General features: G+C 39.8%; 1 protein-coding gene across 2 annotated transcripts in view; it reads left to right on the forward strand.

Annotated features, from left to right (window-relative positions):
- Positions 1 to 17,828: 17,828 nt before the first annotated feature.
- dmrt2b (doublesex and mab-3 related transcription factor 2b) overlaps positions 17,829 to 20,246 on the forward strand; it is a 28,511-nt gene continuing 26,093 nt past the window's right edge. For both annotated transcript variants that reach the window (XM_034146143.1, XM_034146145.1), the window contains exon 1: positions 17,829 to 17,849. In XM_034146143.1, the coding sequence (XP_034002034.1) occupies positions 17,844 to 17,849 (6 nt within the window). In that variant the 5' untranslated portion in view covers positions 17,829 to 17,843. The remainder of the gene's footprint in view (positions 17,850 to 20,246) is intronic.

The following is a 20,246-nucleotide window of genomic DNA, read 5'->3' on the forward strand; positions in this document are numbered from 1 at the left end:
TGATGCTGTTGTTTTATGCTTTATGAACGGGGACAACAGAGAAACATATTCTTCATGACCAAAGTTGGAATTGAAATAAAAAAGGAAAGTGAAACTTATGCTCATCACCCTCTCCCTCCGGTCCACATTAATACAAATGATCCCAATATGTATGATTGTATGGACTATGAAAAGATCTTAAAATCAATACAAATGTATTTATTATAAACGTTAGTCGTTAACATCTATCACTGTGTATATCACCATTCAAACATCAAGTTGAACAAACCCCACACAGCTCAGTAAAGACTGTGAAATGTTGACTTTATTTGATCATTTCAGTAAAAACTAACGTTCATATTTCTCTTTTTGATTATTATACTGATGAACGTTCAAAACAAAGCACTTTGGCAACTTACCACATACGTTTTAAAATGCTTAATAAGCACCGTAACTTTCATGATATCATTTCTCGGTCATAATCGGTTGTTTCCGTGAACGGCCGACTGTTGTGTGATGGCACAGCTACGGTCTGTCAGGTCCTACCTGACCGTAGCTTCTCAATGCAGTTGGATATTTTCTCCTCTGCTAAAGCCCCTCTTACCTGTGGGGTTCCCCAAGGCTCGATTCTGGGCCCCATCCTTTTTCTACTGTACATACTGCCCCTAGGTTCAATACTCACAAAACATAACATTCCCTTCCACTGCTACGCCGACGATGTACAGATATATCTGCCTCTCAAAGCAAATGTCACACACTCACTACAGCAGCTGATGGATTGCTTAGCAGAGATAAAATCCTGGCTGAGCAAAAACTTCCTCAACCTCAACGAGAGCAAGACCGAGGTCATCTTTTTTGGACCGCAACCTCCAGCCTCTCCGGTTGATATTCTGGGCTCTATCAAAAAAAACATCCTCCCCTCGGTCATGAACCTTGGAGTGACATTCACCAGCACTTTTAAATTTGACAAGCAGGTCAGCACCGTAGTAAAATCCTGCTTTTTTAAAATAAGACTATTGGCCAAAACCAAGTCGTATTTATCTTTTAAAGACTTAGAAAGGGTTATTAACGCCTTTGTAACCTCGAGACTGAACTATTGTAACGCTCTGTATGTGGCTATGGACCAGGCCTCAATCAAACGCTTACAGCTAGTCCAAAACGCTGCTGCACGTTTGCTGACTGGTCACAAAAAGCGCGACCACATCACCCCTATTCTGGCCTCACTACACTGGCTTCCAGTTCGGTTCAGAATTGATTTTAAAATCCTTTTATTTGTTTTTAAAGCCCTAAATGGGCTGGCTCCGGCCTATATAACTGAACTGCTCCAGCGCTACACCCCAGCCAGAGCTTTAAGGTCTGCTGACCAGCTGCTGCTGGTAGTGCCCAAGACCAGGCTAAAAACCTGAGGGCACCGAGCCTTCGCAGCAGCTGGCCCTAGGCTCTGGAACACTCTGCCCCTCCATGTGAGGTCGGCCCAGACCCTAGGGGTTTTTAAATCAAAACTAAAAACACACTTCTTCTCTCTGGCTTTCTAGTTAGAGCGGAGCACGACTCCTGACTATTCCGTGTGTTTTATTCTTATTTTGTTTAAGTTATATCTGTTGTAATTTATTGTCGTTTATTGTGTTTTGTAGTAATGTGTTTTTATTACATGTACAGCACTTTGGCTCGACCAAAAATCGCTTTTAAATGTGCTTTATAAATAAAACCTGATTTGATTTGATGGCAAATGCTGCGGCTGCAAGGCATTGTGGGGCAGCATTTTCTCCTCTCCTTTCGGTTAGGGAGGTCCAGTGGTTCCTAAGCTAAAGGAGGTTATAAAGGAAGTTTGAAACCTCCTTTCCTATCATCTAGAGAATTCGAACGGCACTTATCATGGCTGCCACTGAGGGACTTCAGGGTCATTTCACTCCGTTAGGAAGGTTCCTAAGCTAAATGGACTATTCGAAGCTTCAGCCCAGGTGAGGGAGTGAGGCTATTAGCCAGGGCCAGGATGTGACAATAGGGGCTGATTTTTGGACTATTCGACTGCAGCCCATGTCTCCAATTTGTTTTCCCTTCAATATTTGTTACTAGGAATTCATAAAATCAATAATTCAATATAAAAGAAATTCCTTCAAAACATTTTTAGAGATCTATCTATCTAAATCTATGAATGATAATTAGTGTGTGGTGTGGCTTCTCCACCAAAAGGTTTTAATACAGAGTATAGAGAAACATCTTTATTTTTCCTCATTGAAAAATCCTGAATCTATTAAAAGGTATTTAAATACAAAAGTTTGAATACTTGGAAACAACATACCTACATTCTCGTTTTTGCACTGGCAGATTTCATAGTTTAAAGGACACCTATCATGCTATATTTAAATGATATATTGTAGGGCCATACCTATATAAGGTATATTTATACGTTTCTGTTTTCAAAATACCAAACAGATCATGCATTTTAGCCATGCCTCATTTCGCTCTATGTGCTGTTTGCTGTCTACGGGGCTGATTCTGTGAGCTGCAGCTGACCACGACCAACTGAAACTGAAACTCCGCCGCACGGTCCCCTCGTTCCTTGGAAGAGGCGGAGAGGTGGGTGTTTGTCATCTGCTGGTGGACTAACCGGTGGACTAACCGGAGAGAATTACAGTGCTTGCCCCGACGGGGAGGGATTACATTGAATTAAAGCAGCGGGAGCAAACGCTTGCCTCGGGGAGGGAGAAAAAAAGCCACAGCGGAGAATAAACAGAAGGGTAACCATGGTAACTATGGGCGGGAAGTCTTCTTCGCTGCTTTTGTGGCAGACTACAGCGCCACTTACAGGCCTGGCATATGTACTACAGCGTCTCCAGCGCTTTCGAGCGGCAATGGCCGGCCGTGGCCCAACCCCACATTCCCCTGATTGGTGGAGTTGGCCCAATAGCCGTAGCGCCACTTTACTGACGTCAGTAAAGTGTTCAAATCTGAATCAGTTTTTATCAGATCCGTTGCAGCCCCTTTTTTAGAGATTTGGGTATGGAGGAAAATAGAGAGGGTTGTGTTTTCTGACACTTGGTGAGTTCCCTGGAACACCGGGGACACATATTCATGTATAAAAGACGTACAAAAGTGCATTTTGCATGATAGGTCCCCTTTAAGTAAGTAAATGATATATTCGATTGAGTTTTCGACTGCTTGACAGGTCACAAAGTTATGCTTGTACTTGCACGTCTTAACCTTAGATTTAACTTCAACTGCATATTTTTCCTCAAGACTGTCTGCCAGCAAAGCCAGGATCGTGCATATATTCAAATACCAGTGGTTGTATATAGATCAGTCTCAAAAAAGTAATCTTTTGGAAGGCAGAGTACCACTGTGTTCCTTTCATTATAACATGTGAAAGTATTTGCATTCAGCTATTCCTCCAACTCCTCTTCCATCAAAAGCATCATGAGAGAAGAGGGAGAACAGAGGGTGGGGATCAAGAGCAGAGGGTGGTTGATGGTTAAGAGAAGACATAGTGAAATAGAGTGAAAGGCAGAAATAGAAATTGTAATGTAACAGAGAGAGAGGAAGAAAGTACATAGAGAAAAGAACAGATTAACAGTAAAAAAGATGGCAGATAAGGGAGAAAGAAAATGCATACGAGTATGTGCATTCATTATTGTGAACAAAATATTGTAAAACTCCCAATTATTCTTGAACAGCATTTTTATAGGGTGGGAAAATGGGAATTTGGGGTGAGAAAATGGAAGAGAATGCAAACTGGAGCGATAAACATAGATAAATAAGAGGATAAAGAGATAGAAGTGATACATTTGTGTTCCACAAAACCCAAAGCATCAGCAGAGGAATTTTTGTTTACACTGGAAGCAAACAGCTGCCGTCTAAAGGTTATCTTCCTGTAATGATTAAATTCCTCCTTCTTCTTTCCCACGAAAATCTAGACAGAGGAGAGCAAATTAGCTTGTGTTCCTCCGTTTTCACTCAATCTCTGCCTATCCGATTTGATGGTAACTAAGATGAGAAGAGATGGAATAAGAAAATACCGGGAGGAAATTTCCCAAAGGCGATGCATTTTGATGATATCCGATCATCATGTGAAAATAACAGCCCAGAGGAAATGGAAAAACAACGACTGCCAAATAACCACGGCCTTGTCAAACACATGCATCATCACCTTGAATGTCAACTTTTCAAGTCTTTTGAAAAAGATAGATTTTTTTGTATTGACAATGTTCCATGATTTCTTGACATTTGGAATAGCAATTTGAAGGATTCAGTTTGTTTTCATGGATAAAAAACAATGTCACCCAGTGAAAAATAGCATCAGAGCACAAAAGGAAAAAACAAATCAAGTTTTTACCGCATGCTTAGTGAAAAAGGGAATTTCTCACAAAGGGACTGTGCTGTATTCTATGGGTCAGTCCACTTCTGATAGATTAGTACTGCAATTTAAACCCTTTTATCACAATCAATGCATTGCATTACCTGTAAAATGTTGTCTTTGAAGCAGTCATGTTCTTATTCCTCTCTTTTTCTGAATCCAAAAACCTTGGTAGTGTGCGTGTATTAAGCCTTTACACAAATACAGCACATGTTTGAAATGTATATTTAATGTTTATTTTAATCCGGTTGCACTCTGAATCAGCTCAATTTATTCTATGAGAAGTAATCCTGGTTTGGGGCAGAGGAAGGATACTAAAAGCAAGTGCTGCAAACCGCTAGGCATAAAGAATGTCTTACAGCATCTGTTGTGTGTTTTATGACCTGATTCAAGTGATCTTAGACGGACTTGTAAGGCAAAGCAGAAAAGAAAACATTGAAATAAGATGGAAAATAAATTGTGCAGCAAACACAAACAGTATGTGAGAGTATTCACAAACATTTCATCACACCTCATTCCCCACAGTGCCAACATATCATTGCACACTTCACACACTGCAGCCACCTGTTCCTGTCTTATCTTTTCTCAGCTTGTTTAGTGCAGGCTGAGACACCGATATCCATGACTCAAAGTCCAGATTAAGATGACAAACCTACATTAAATATGTTGTTAAACAGAATTAGCCTGTTGTGTTCTTATTTCTTTGGATTTCAAATTGATATTCTTCTACGGTCAAGGCTGTAAACAATTGAATAATCATTGTATCAAGAAAAGCTTCTACAACCAGCTGGATATGCAAGACAGACATTTGGCTAATATATGGCTATTTAAAAAGGAACTATTTTACATTTTGGATGTTTCTTTTCAAAGGTTAGAAAATAAAATCTTTACCACTCTCATGTCTTTGTAACAGTCTCAATTACATATGGACAAGCGAATAAGCATCTTTCCCAAAACGTGGAAGTATCACTTTAAGATTGAAATTAGATAAATATCTAAACATGGAGCTAAACTGAAAAAACACATTGTAGGTATTATTCTGCTTCGTGTCATCATATACTGTATTGACGCTGCAGAATATTACATACAATATATAATGGAGGGAGAAAGGAATTGGGCAGTGACAGAGAGGGGGGAAAAAGAGAGAACAGTGTGACCTGGAGAAGATTAACGAAAAGCTGAGAACAAGGTGAATCTAGGTCAGAAATAAAAATGACACACCACAGTGAATTGAATGGGGAGCTTAGAGAAGAAAAGCCTGATAGATGCTGTAATTGGATGAGTTGTTGGTCAGAAAGTGAAACAGAAAGAGACATAGGCCTACTGACACAATGACAAGCCAGCAGTGGACTCACTGACAGACATGTACATGTGCTCACACACAGGTGCCCCATTGCTCTGACAAATGATCACAGAGTAGGCCTACTACAGGGGAGGCAGGGCTTTGACACCTGGGGACTACTGTACTTTAAAGAGAGCTTTCACTAAATACAAAGTTTCAGTCACAATGTTTCACGTGAAAAATAATTTGCATTTGAAAAGTGTCCAGGGCGAAACATTTGAGTGTGAACTAAATGTCCAGAGGCCTGTACGGCTGTACTACGAAGCCGGATTTTCGCTTAGCGAGCTAACTTCAGGGAAAAGTCTGGGTTTCCGGGCTAGATCTCCATGGTAACAAATGCTGAACGGCAAACCAGGGGGGTATACTACGAATCTAGTTCAACATATCCTGGATATGTTTTGAGTTATCCGGTTGACTAAATCCAAAAAAAAAACGCTCTCGCTAAACGGTCCTACGACGCTGGCTATCAACTCGATCGCTCAAGCCAGCCGTGTCCTATCTAGTTAGGTGCGTGTTCACATAAAAGGGGTGGTATTTGGAGTGTTCGACCAATCACAAACATGGACAAGCCGTGTACTGACAGCGCAGCGCGTCATATATTTCCTGAATGAAAAGTCAACTAATATTAGACGTTAAACTTTAAACATCCATGACTTAAACACTTTATCCAGGATAAAAGCCACATAGTTGCAGCTGCAAGGTGAATACTGCTGATAAAAGAAAAAGTGTTTGAATACGTTCATTAATAGTTTTATGATATCACTGCTGCCCCGACACGAGTGGATCTGACTTTAATTACATTTGAGTCGAGTGTTTCGTCAACTTAATGTGTTGCTTAAAATAATACTTCTGCATACAGTATGTGACACTGAGTGTTGCACGGCCAGATACGGCTCAAGAAGCTGACTCAGATAAGGAAATATATGATACATTATGATGTGATATCATGTGATATGAATGATAATGGGACACATCGACGTCTGCACTCAGTGCCGCGGACTGTAGGCTACGTAATGTTACTTTGATCCGGTTACTTATGTTGTGGCAGATATTTAAGTAAGCTTTCTTAACGCTAATGTTATAATAGTCAGATTGCTCTGAAGATGGCCGGCCGTCTTTCCTGCAACGGCAGTTTAAACTGTATTTCCTTTCTCCTCCTGTCATATGAATTGATCGCTTTAAACTCTGCACACTGAGCTCTGATTGGTCAGCAGGCAGTGCTTCTATCCTGGAACCTATCCTGCTCCGGAGGCTAGCCGTTCAGAATAAGTTATCTAGCCCGCTAAAAAGTGAACCAGCTTCGTAGGACCGGAAACCCCTGAAGTTAGCTTGCTAAACGAAAATCCTGATTCGTAGTATAGGCCCCTGCTCCGGAGCAGGAGTTTGGTTCCAGGATAAGAGATCAACTCAGTGAAAGCACCGCCTGCTGACCAATCAGAGCTCAGTGTGCGGAGTTTAAAGCTATCAAGTCATATTACAGGATAAAGGAAATATAGAAAAACTGCCGTTGCAGGAAAGACGGCCGGCAAAAATCAACTGACTGTGTGAACGTGAAAATTAATAGAATATCACCTCCCATCTTCAGAGCAATCTGACTATTATAACATTAGCGTTAAGAAAGCTTAAAAATATCTGCCACAAGTTAACATAACCGGATCAAAGTAACATTACTTACAGTCCGCGGCACTGTGAGTGCAGACGTCGATGTGTCCCATTATCATTCATATCACATCATAATGTAGGCCAGGGGCGTTTCCTGGACCTGGAAACATTTGGGGCTTAGCCCACAGTTCATTAAGGTACATTAAGGTACCGGGCGCTACAATGGACATTTCTACTGCAACACTCCCCACACGCCGTAGTACTGTAAAAAGCACGACCAATCATTTTAGCTGGCCCGGCTAAAGTAACTGGATGGCCTACCTGCCTGTCAGCCTTCCATCTGTGCACAAACTTATCTCGTGCCCTCATTGGTCATGTGCGCGTTCGTGTGTGTTGGAGGAGGGGCTCTGTAAGGAAGTGGCAGATTTTTTCTGGTTGTGTATTTTCAAATTCTAGCGCACTCGAGCTGGTTTCTCCAAAATTACCTACCCCACCTTTAATGTACGCATTCAAACGCTTTTTTTTTACCAGCTGTATTCACCTTGCAGGTGCAACTATGTTGCTTTTATCCTGGATAAAGTGTTTAAGTCATGGATGTTTAAAGTTTAACTTCTTCATATTTGTCTATTATTATAGTTCACTTTTCATTCAGGAAGTATGACGCTGCGCTGTCAGTACGCTTGTCGATGTTTGTGATTGGTCAAATGTTGCTAACCCCACCCCTTTCATGTGAACGCGCACTCAGCCGGACAGAGAAACCCTGGCTTGAGTTACCAGGTTGATAACCAGCGTCGTAGGACCGCTTAGCGAGAGCGCTTTGTTTTGGGTTAGGTAAGCCGGGTAACTCAAACATATCCAGGGTATGTTGAACTGGATTCGTAGTAGGCCTACAGGCCTCAGGGAGCCCCAAAGTAAATAAGTATCCTGACCAGATCCATCAACTTTAATTCACACAGGAACATTCACAAAAAAGCAATATTCGCCACTGATACTTTTAATTTTCCTCTTTTTCTGATCAGTATTTGTATTATTTTATATAGCTAAGATGTTTCACCTTTGCTGTCCTCTGATACATTTCCTCTGGCACCAGACCAAAACAGTCTCACATTACAGTAACACATCTAAAAAAAATACCAAAAGCTATGAAATAGAGACTATAGGCTAAACATGAACATTCATAATTGCTGGTTTATTTGAGATATCATTTCTGTATGTCTTTTCTCACAGGTGTGATAATAAAGCTAGAGCAACATCTGGAATGAAGGGGGAGCTGAGGTGTGATGAAGCACATCTAAGGAGGGGGGTTTATCATGGTTACTTTAATACTACAGTCAAAGCACATGCAAATGCAATGGGCAAAGACGTCTTGAGAATGAAGGCTGATGGGTGGGGTTTAGAACATTTTTGTCTTGCAGCCTATAAACATCACATCCCAATAATATGGGGGACAGGCACAAAGTGAAATTAAATATTGAAAGAGAAATCTCAGATTTTAGGGGGAAAAATAGCATTATCTGTAATCTGCGTGCTTTTTGAATGGAAAGATTGTATTCATTTATTCCAGAATAAATGTATACAATATGAAGTATTGACCTTGAATCTTTACTGTAAGTGCTAGCATGAAATAAAAAGAAATACACAAAATTGAAATTCACTTATACAAAAAACATACAGGACAAAAGATCACACATTGTTTTTATATTTAAGCGCAGAGATGCGAAAACACTTCTGGAGTTTGCCAGGCATTTAAGACAGGAAAATGATATATGAAAAGTGACGGTATATGCTCCTACCTTCAGTGAGGCACTGGAACCATGAGTCAGGGAAGGGTCCAAACCTGTAAACAAATCAAAGAGAGCCATCCAGAAGATCAAAACATACAGGTAACCACTTACAGAAGCTAGAACGCTAGTTAGCTATATTCTGCATGAGGTAATCAGGGAAGTGGAAACAGGTGAGCAGGTGGGCGGGGAAGTTCATGTGACTGACTGGAGGGGAGGAGGTTACTACAGCATGTGTGTATGAAGTTGGTGGAAAAGTGTGAGGGCATCTGGTGGAGAACAGGAATACATGAGTGTGTGGATTAGGAATGTGGCTGGAAGGAGGGACAGAGAGGTATAATGTGGTAAATGAATGAATGAATGAGGGAGTGAATTGTGAAGACACAATCTCTTTGGAACTGTGGAAGTAGTGGTTGCTACTATAGCAACAGCATGAAAAACAACTGTCGGTTTCCTCTCAGGCCAAAATACAATCAACTCCTAAAACCAGTTCACATTTAAATATTCTAGCAACCTTAAAAAAAAAGTAAAAAACATTTCTCATTTCAATTCATTTTGAGTAGATGCAATCTTTCTGTTGGATGCTGGGGATTTCTATTCAGTTTGTGTCTGTCTCTGTCCATATGTGTTATCCATGTAGGTCAGCATCATGGTGTGTTGAAACTGGTTGAGGTTAATCCGCTTGAGCAACATTACTTACTCAATACAGACATTAAAGGAAAGAGTGTACAGCTGCTGACTTGGAACTGCATTGCCTTTTACAAAATGTCCAACTTATGCATTAAAAATGCTGGACGGATTGGAATAATGTTCTTTAATTACACAGTGTTTCAGAAATGTAGATTCAGGGAGTATTTGAATGGGCAGTGGGTTTCAGCAGTCAATGTTGTGCGGCATATATTGAAGATATTAAGAAATATGTTAGATGCACGCTTGTTTTTTCACATCACATTGTTCCATACATTCTTACAGTAAAGACACTTGACAAGCTAATCGAATAGAAGAAAATCAGAGCTCCCTACATCTGTCTAGGGGCCTGTCTGTGGAGCTGACATGACTGTGCGACACTTGCTTATCTCCCCACAGACGGCCGCTGCCACAGTACTCAGACAGTCCATCAGTTTGCGAACACTGACCATATCTCTCGGCCCCCATGTGACTCCTCAGTGTCTCTGTCACAGACCCCTGGGTGGGCAGCGAGTCAGTTTAAGAGCCGGATCGATTTGTAGTCACACTGTAGCGCCGGGAAAAATGGAGGGGCCTGAGCACTCTCACCTTTGAAGCCTGCCACAAGATAATGAAAGCGTACAAGTCATGAGGGGAGAGAAGGAGGGAGAGAGCGACAGACATAAACAACATATGAAAGGCCTGATGTGAAGAAATGACAGGTAGCGGACGGATAAAAAAGACCTTAGCCCTCCACTCATCTGCCAGCATAATCCTCCCCCCCCCATCCATCCATCACTCAGCTGGTGCACAGACGGCCCTGAGATAATGTGGAGATGTTGACGCCGAATGATAGCTGAATGACAGAGAGAGTTTAAGGCTGACAGGAAGTAAAGAAATAAATAGATAGGAAATACTCTAACCTGATTATTTGGGCCATTAAGGGGCAGAAATAAGTTGTAAATACAACACTGATGTAATCACCTCATAAAGTTAATATGGAAAACAGCTGCTTATTTCACATCCAGCAAACATAAAACAATATTTGTGTTTATCTAGACTTGGTGTCAAATAGTGACGCCCCATTGCCATCTCCTGAATCTAATATAAGGCTCTTTATCTTTATTATGTCATTGTATGTATTTACCATTATTTTTGATTTGCAAGGGGTTTATAAATTGCAGTCTAATACAATTAAACAATTAAAGGAAAAACGTGAACCTGTTATACTGTATGAATTTATGGGCAGATGGTTAAATAAATAATGTTTTTTAAATGTATAAATAATGCTTCTATCAGTTTAATTTAAATGTGTATATGTATATATCATTAAAAACATCTTAAAAATATAAAGCAGCAAATTGTAAATATTAAAGAAAGAAAATAAATATTGTCAAAACACAACTAGTAAATATTTGTATTTCTCAATGGAAGCTTTCCAATTGAAAGTCTCCGTAGCCCCTTCCCCTTCCTCAAGGTACTTGACAACCCTGATTTGTGTTTTAATCACACGCCTATCTTGATAGGAAGAAAAGTAAAGCTGGTGGCAACCCGAATGGTTTCTGAAGTTCTCACCGGCGTCCTGGATTCATGGAATATAGATCTTAATTCTTATTATAGTAAATCAATGCTGAAGAGGCTGACTGTGCTTAATTAAGTCTGTGTTGGAGAAGAAAATCAAATTGACATCCTCCAGAGTGTTTTGTCTGTCTCTCTGTGGAGACTAATCAACATAAACTGCAGAAAGCAAGTAAACAGCTGCCAGAATATTACAGCAGTTCATTCACAATTGTAAATGGCTTTCTACTAATGAGCAACATTTACGAATGGAAATGCATTCAATTTCAACTTTGAATAAGTCATTGGGCTCTGTGTGAAAACAGAGAGAGCCAAGAATAGGACTAATAATATTGAATATGGAATGAAGCAGAGAGAAGTGCATGTTAGCAGAAGAAGAAGACAGACAGTGAGAATGGGAGAGACCAGAAAAATAAGTTTATTTCAGCGAGAGTGAGAGAGATTCATAATTCTTTCTCTCAGTGTTAATGTGTAAACCTGGTCAAAATAAATGACTATCAGCAGAAAAACCTTGGCATAGCCGTCCATTTGGATTTTTAACAAAGCTCACCATAGGCAATAAAAGGAGGGTTGACTATAGGAAAAAGCTGTGGTACTGAATATTTCAGTTTGTGCAGAATCTGCAGCTTCTACAAACTAAAACCTTATTTATGGATTGGAAATGGGTCAGCTCTCCACTTTCTATCACAGTTCTTAATGGTGATATTATTGACAGAATCTGTCCAGTATACAGAGTATTAGCAAATAAATGAGATGATTAAGAGGACTATTGTGCATATGCACTTCGCATTTACCTCATCCATTTATTCAGTTCGTTGTACAGCATTGGTCTAAAATACATATTTAGAAAAAGGATTTACCTGAAAACTATAAAAACTAATTTACAGTGCCTGCAGAGCAAATGTTCTGAGCTTTGAGTCTGACAGAAAGATCAACTCAACTTAACATATTGTATTTACATTTGCAACCGTTATATGTGGTCACTGATGTTTTGGATGTTCTTTACTCAATGAATGCTTAAATATGAATAATAAAGTCAAAATTCAATGAATATATTCAAAAAATATCATTTAATAGGTGAGTTTCTAGATTTCCGGCCGTCCTTATATGAGCCGTCCTTAAAAACAGACAAGGAATGTAAAGATGGCATGGAGAAGTCAGGAGCCAACCCTTAGATGTAGGTCACTAGTGTATTTTATATATTTTTAATCACTCCAAGACTACATAATACAAAATGATGTCAGAAGAAAGTTGGAATCAAGATTAATGTCTCCCATCATCGCTCTGTGTGAGAGAGGACAGTTGTGGGCAGGCTTGTTTTAATAAGGCAGCAGGATATCCATACAAGAATAATCCTGTGGAAGATTACACAGCAGTTTAAAAGACAATTTAACATGAGGGGAGATTATATGTTGAAACCAACTCTATCAGTGAGAATTGTTAACTGTGGGTTTAATCTCGAAGGACAGAGGGAGAATTAATTTCAGATGACCTGTTTAGTTTACATCTGTGCACAGACCACAGCGCTGCACGGTAGCAGGGGATTGGAGCAGACAGTTGGAAAACCCCTGGGACGTACACATCTGTATGACACTCTGAATCTATTTGAATGAGAAATGTGGATCAAATGGTATGCGACATGAACATGCAACACACAAATACACACACACACACACAGACATACTCACAAGCCCTGAAGTAATATGCATTTATATGACTGTATACACGTATGACCTTAAAATGTCATACCAAAGGAAGCCATACGTACATACGCACATACCTATACATGGAGACACTCAAACAATTACTTGCTCACATGCAACTCCATGTAGTCACACACTGACTCACTGACACACTCATGCGAAGGAGCCAGACTCCGAACAGCCACAGGACTAAAGCTACAGGCTAAATGTGTTTAGTGACTCCTTTTACTCAGACGCTTTCCGCGTGATATGGCGGCTAATGTGGTATAATTAAGATTGCATGGCTCAGACACATTTTGAAGGCTGGCATACAACTTGAGGGCAAAAAATCCCTTTATTTCCGAGTGCAGAGATATGCTGAAGCGACTAGGGAAAATGGATGCAGAGCGGAATATTTTGTTGATGCAAATCAGCAGTGGAAATAGGCATGAGTGTGGAAGGGGATGTAATGTATGGGAGCCTGAGTGCCTGCTTCACATAGATAAAGTGAAATGTCATATTTAAATACATAATTCAACCAAACTCCTTTTTTCTTTGTAGAAACACCATAACATCAAACTGTTAGAGTGCTTTTCATAGATTAAAGAGTTAGCCTGGTTTCTGACTTCAATTGCCAGAACATTTCAGTTGATTTCTTAATAAGTCGATCAATGGAGACCTAATTATCTAGTTTTCAAAATGTGCTGTTTGTAGCTAACAAACTCAAAGGATGCGTATCATTAAAATATGTCCTTTTCAACTGTTTGTTGCTCATAACAAAACATTTAGGGACTTTAGACTATGTATGCTTCTAATGAATATTTCGCACATTTTTTAGGATTTGTTTTTGTATTTTGAATGCATTTATCTTTTGTATGCATGCGTACATCACAGATGAACAAATCAAATAATTATGAAGATTCAGCCCTGATGTTCTTATGTAGTGTTCTGACTTCATTACAGGGTGTGTTGGGCCTCACATTATTAGATTGTAATACATGGCACATACAGTATTAGGTTAGAGCTGTAAACAGACGTGATGTTAACATTTCTTTGGTTTAATCTTTGTCAGTTTATTATGGCCCACTTGGTGGCTTTAGCCTTAGTTTGTCAGGCATAGAACTTACCTTTTTAAAATCATGAAGAAAAGGATGCAGTGCTGCATAGAGAGCAATATGAGGTTGTTCAAGTGCCAAAATAGAGATAAATATAAACCTGGGTAGTGCTTCTGACATCTCTCCTTCATACTCCAAAGGCTATCATATGTTATGAGGATCCCATCAAGGTACTCGTGACCTTCCTTGTCATCAAGATCAGACTGCATTAAAATGCAGAAAGCATTCAGAAGAAGTGAACAAGATGCACATTTGTTTCTGGTTTCTAGATTTTTTAGATGAAAAACATTCTTCTTTTCAAACTTTTGTTTTGTTTTTCAAGAGTACCACATGACTGCACAAAAGTCACTCATGTGGTTTTTCAACTGTTGACCTAGGTCAAGCGTATGGTTGAGTTCAGTTAACTGAAACTGTTTGAGGAAAAAAAAGATATTTTTTCAAGTCTCAGTTCTCACTTTGTAACGTTACTGACTTAAAAACCAACTGGATAAGAAATGGCCAAATAAAGTTTGCATGAGTCACAAAGTCTGTCTCTTATTTGTTAGTCAATGGCAGAGCTCCAGGCTATTAGATGAAAGCACTGCATGTTGGATATCTAACTTTGGTAGGAAATTGTTTTTATTCATAAATATTGAGCGTACGGCCATGCATTAAATGATAACATATGCTAATTCAACAACATTGTTATTCCTCCTTCAAGGTTTTGGAAGGGAGACGGTCACTATCTCCAAAAGCAAGGCAGAGAGAAATAAGTCCACCCAACTCAATATCTGTAGGCCACTCCATCTCATCACGTCTGTTTTGATTAATTCACTTTCCGTCATTCAGTCCCCACCATCTGCCTTTTTGTCCTCCTACATCACTCCCTAAATATGTCTATGCCCTTTCAACCAACACCCTTTATTCTCCTATCCTGCACCCATTGGCCCTTCATTGCCACATCATTCTGCATCTACCCATCTCTCCCTCCATCCCTCCGTCCCTCCTCCCTCCCTCCTCACCTGCATCTGTTATTCCACATGGCCACATTATAATTTCAAAGAGGGACAGTGGGCTTTTGCGCAGAGCAGCCTTCTCTTGAAATAACATTTAGATTTAAATCAGGCTCCTTATTGCCAGTCAGGTGCTGGCTAGTTCATCATACAAAACAGATTCTACAATTAGGGCAACCCATATTCCTGCCAAATATGTAGGAAGTTGTTGACATATATTTGTTACACATTTTCTGATTTGATTGCACAATTGACAGAACAGCATCATGCTTTTTTCTTCATGGTGACCACAATAACTAATTAGTTATGGTTAGGGACCAATGCTTGTCAAGGTGAATATAAATCAACATTGACCTGTTGTAGTAAATAGAAAACCAACACAGATCCTCATGTAGTTGGCACATCCATACACCCTGACATGCTTATGCTGTCATCACACTGCTGACACTATTTTGGAGAAGGACTCATGTACGCCAGCAAGGGAGGAAGGAGCCTGACAGCCCCTAGAAGCAAATAACAAAGTATAAATGTAGATGTTGGAATCTTCTCTTGCAGCAACCCTGAAAAAGGATGTTCCTATTCAACAACACTTAATTGTCAATTACCTTTCAAAGAATGTGTATTTAATTACAGCTTAAAGGGGACCTATCATGAAAAATGCACTTTTGTACGTCTTTTATACATGAATATGTGTCCCCGGTGTCCCAGGGAACTCACCAAGTGTCAGAAAACACAACCCTCTCTATTTTCCTCCATACCCAAATCTCTAAAAAAGGGGCTGCAACGGATCTGATAAAAACTGATCCAGATTTGAACACTGTCCTGACGTCAGGACGGTGGCGCTACGGCTATTGGGCCAACTCCACCAATCAGGAGGAGACAGCCACGGCCATTGCCGTTCGAAAGCGCTGGAGATGCTGTAGTACATATGCCAGGCCTGTAGATGGTGCTGTTCTCACAGAATCAGCCCTTGCAAAAACAGAGCTAACATTTTTCAAATTGAGCGAAATAAGGCATGGCTAAAATGCATCATCTGTTTGGTATTTTGGAGAAAAAAAAAGTATAAATATGCCTTATATAGGTATGGTCCTACACTATATTATTCAAATATAGCATGATAGGTCCACTTTAAGTTTGTGTTTCAGGTATCAAAAATACATTTCTAATTATAGTCAGTGGATATAAACATATGGACGTCAGGGCGCATTGGTGGGTTAAATAAACAAAGGGCTTGCACCCAGGAGAAGGTGCCAACCTGGAGAGGTTGTTCTGAAACCCAAATAGTGTGAAATGAATGCACCATTTGAAGAAACCCATTGCCCAAAAATACACATTGTCTGATTGCCTTATAAAGATATTCTGACCCTATCCTAACCATCTAACTCCTCATGCCTGGACATAATTATCCAAAACAATGACGGCATCAAGTACCAACCAATCAGAGGCAGTAGGGCCTGTCATGCATCTGCCATAGCATTTGGGAAAATGTGATTTCAGGGTAATCAACAAAGAGGCGTTAACTCACTCAAAGGACTGCTGTAAGTGTACTTTTAACAAAAAGTAATTGCTCACTTATCTTGATTTATGTTAAATAACAAAACAAAAGTCATGCCATTTTTAGAAACCTAGCCAAGTATTTATCTAATAATAATAATAATAATTCATTTATTTTAAATAGGCGCCTTTCAAGGCTCTCAAGGTCGCCGTACAAATACATAAAAAACAAGATACACAATAGATAACACCAGCATAAGAAATATAAACAAGACTTGCCTTAAAATACACAGGTAGCCTACTGTAGTTTTGTTGTGTTGTGTTTTTGTTTTTTCTTGAACAACTTGTTTGAAAATGCGACCATAATCTGTGAGAGAAACTTTTTCTTTGAAACGTACAGTAATTGATAATGTTGTTTAGTTATATGGACAGGGACAGGGGTGCTTGTGATGGGAATTATGTTGAGAAAGAACGTTTTTCTGGCAGAAGAGAACCGACAGTTACTCCACATAATAATACACAAAGAACCCTGCTGGGTGTTTACTCTCAAACATAAACATATATTACTGAAACATAAGGAAGACCCTGTGAACTTCAGAGGCTTTGTGACTATATTTCCTCTCTGCTTTGAGTCAGAAGACTGCTCAAAGCATGGCAGTGTTTCCAAGGCACAAAGCAATACATTAACAAGGCCACAGATGTTAGACATATATGTCTGCAACCTAAACGTCCAAGATTTACAGTATGTGGAACAATCCTGCTTTAGTGACTTCTGTTCAATGGTTCATTCAGCAGCAAAAAGCAAAAAGCTGTGGAGGTCACATTAATGAATGGGGTGATCTCTCTCACACACACACACACACACACACACACACACACACACACACACACACACACACACACACACACACACACACACACACACACACAGACACACACACACACACACACACACACACACACACAGTATATAGACTCAAACTGACACATTTGCCTCGTTAGCTTGTGTGACCCCTTTTTTCCCCCGGTAAATGATGGTGTTGATGTTGACAGAATGAGTGTGTGACTGACATATGCAGTTGGGCCCTGAGGTTAGCATGATGACTTTGTCCCTTGTCACATCTTTGCACCCTGTAGCAAGCTGTTTGTATGTGTTTGTGTATAAAATGCCCTTGTGTCATTCTTTATATAGCAGGGATGTGACGCCCCTCGCTTCAGAGGAGCTTCACAAAGCGTTCCGAGACATCGGGAGCATGCTATGACAGTAGGCAGAACTAGCTGTTAGATTTCTTTTTTTGTTGTTGCTGTTTTTCATTTACTTTTCATGTTGCCTCTACAACATAGAATATAAAAGACTCTGCTTCCACCACCCAAACAAACACTCACATACATGCATACACACTGCTAGGCAGGTATAGGTCGATGAGTAAACAAGATTGCGATCTTTGCATGTCACATCAGAGTGACAGGCACGGAGGACACGTCGGCAGTGTCTGCACAAGTGACATTTAACTGAGCCACAGACGCATTGGGATGACCCCTAAAGTCATCTTCAGTCACGCCACACCTTGTGCAAACAAACACACCCACATACACTGATGATTCTTTTCCGCAGGACACTTTCACTGTTCTCTTCATCTTTTCCGTTTATTTTCTTTAAAGGGGACCTATCATGCAAAATGCACTTTTTGATGTCTTTTATACATAAATATGTGTCCCCGGTGTGTCAGGGAACTCACGCAGCATCAGAAAATAAAACCCTCTCTCCTTTCCTCCGTACCCAAATCTCTAAAAATAGGGCTACAACGGAGCTGATCCAGATTTGCGTCCGATATGACGTAATATCGAAAATGTAGGCTGGCTTTACACCCACGGCCCTATCAGAAACGTTGCTATCAGAAACAATGCCCGACTGTTTTGGACGTAATATGGTCGGTGCATGTTTACATTAGCATCGCTAACACTCAGAGCTAACCTGTACTGCACAGAGCATGTGTGTGAAGAAGCAGGAAATAAAAAGAAACCCACCTTGTGGTATAACCGGCATGAGAGAAAGCCTTTGAGCTCCATACTGTTTCAGAAATAATCCTTGATAATCCATGATATGGCGTTTCATCACGGCAGTATTTAGTTTAGACAGTAGCTGCCGGGTCCCGCATGAGCTCAGCCCCCTCCTTTTTATTTTTTATCAATTTTATTTTTTTTACAGCTTTATACCCAAAATCAGCACTTTTGAAACAGGAAGTGAAATAGAGGGATATGAGGCATGGCTAGAATGTGTGATCTGTTTGGTATTTTGAGCAAAACACTTCATAGACATGTTTTTAATATATTTGTATATATCTGAGACCTATGCCATTGCCTACAAATAGCATGATAGGTGCACTTTAAGGCCCAGTGCTAACCTCCCATGATAGGATGCATCCTGCTCTTTGCTTTTTATTGCTCTTTTTTCTACTTCCTATGAATCCTTTCACATAAGTCGTGTGGTGTAGGGATTTTTCTTAGCTATGCATTTATGGCAGGAGAAGAAAGTAACTTTGCCAAGTTCCAAGCCCTCCCAAACAAGCATCTCCACCAGCTCGTTTGTGCTCTACAGTGTTGTAGGATGTAACATGTTTCATCTAAAAATACCCTGAACACTGAAACTTCATGCCTCAGAGACATATAGACCTGAAACATGCGAGCACATTATAAAGTTATAACCGTCTCAACACACACATACCAGCCCTACTCATTGGCATAGTGACAAAACTATTAATATTACAGTATTGTTTGTTAATTAAAGGTAGGGTAGGTAAGTTTGAGAAACCGGCTCGAGAAACACTTTTTGTTATATTCCATGGAATGCTCTTAACATCCCGATAGCAATGAATATCTTAAGTGCTTTGACAAAAAATCCATAAAAAAATGTCATCTGTGGAAGCCGTAATACTGTAAAAAGCACGACCAATCATTTTAGCTGGCCCGGCTAAAATAACTGGATGGCCTACCTGCCTGTCAGCCTTCCATCTGTGCACAAACTTATCTCGTGCCCTCATTGGTCATGTGCACGTTCGTGTGTGTTGGAGGAGGGGCTCTGTAAGGAAGTGGCAGATTTTTTCCGGCTGTGTATTTTCAAATTCTAGCGCACTCGAGCTGGTTTCTCCAAAATTACCTACCCCACCTTTAAGGGTGTGGGTGTACCAGACCATTGCTTCAACTGGAAACACAGTTTAAAAAAAAGAATTGTGCTTCTTCGAATGTCATTTTTGTCAGAACAAATCCTATTTTCCTGATATTTCTGCAACCTTGTGCATGTAATGTGAAATAAGTCATGCTTTTACGGATCCATTAAAGCTGTTTTCACTTTATTCACACAGTTAAAACAGTAATCCTGCCAACACACATGTTTAAAGTAGGGCTGCTCGATTATGGCAAAAATCATAATCTCGATTATTTTGGTCAATAATTGATATCACGATTATTAAAAACGATTATCCATTTACTTTGAAAACATCAATTTATTGGAGAAAAAAAATGTGAACAGTATGTTTTTAACAGTTGATTACCCTGAACTTTGAGTATAATTCAACTGAAAAACCAATAAAAAAAAAAATGTATTTAAAAAAAAAAAAAAGGAATAATAAAAAGAGAATCGTTTTATTTCGATTACGTTGTT

Source organism: Trematomus bernacchii, unplaced genomic scaffold, assembly GCF_902827165.1.
Source record: "Trematomus bernacchii unplaced genomic scaffold, fTreBer1.1, whole genome shotgun sequence".
NCBI lineage: Eukaryota > Metazoa > Chordata > Actinopteri > Perciformes > Nototheniidae > Trematomus > Trematomus bernacchii.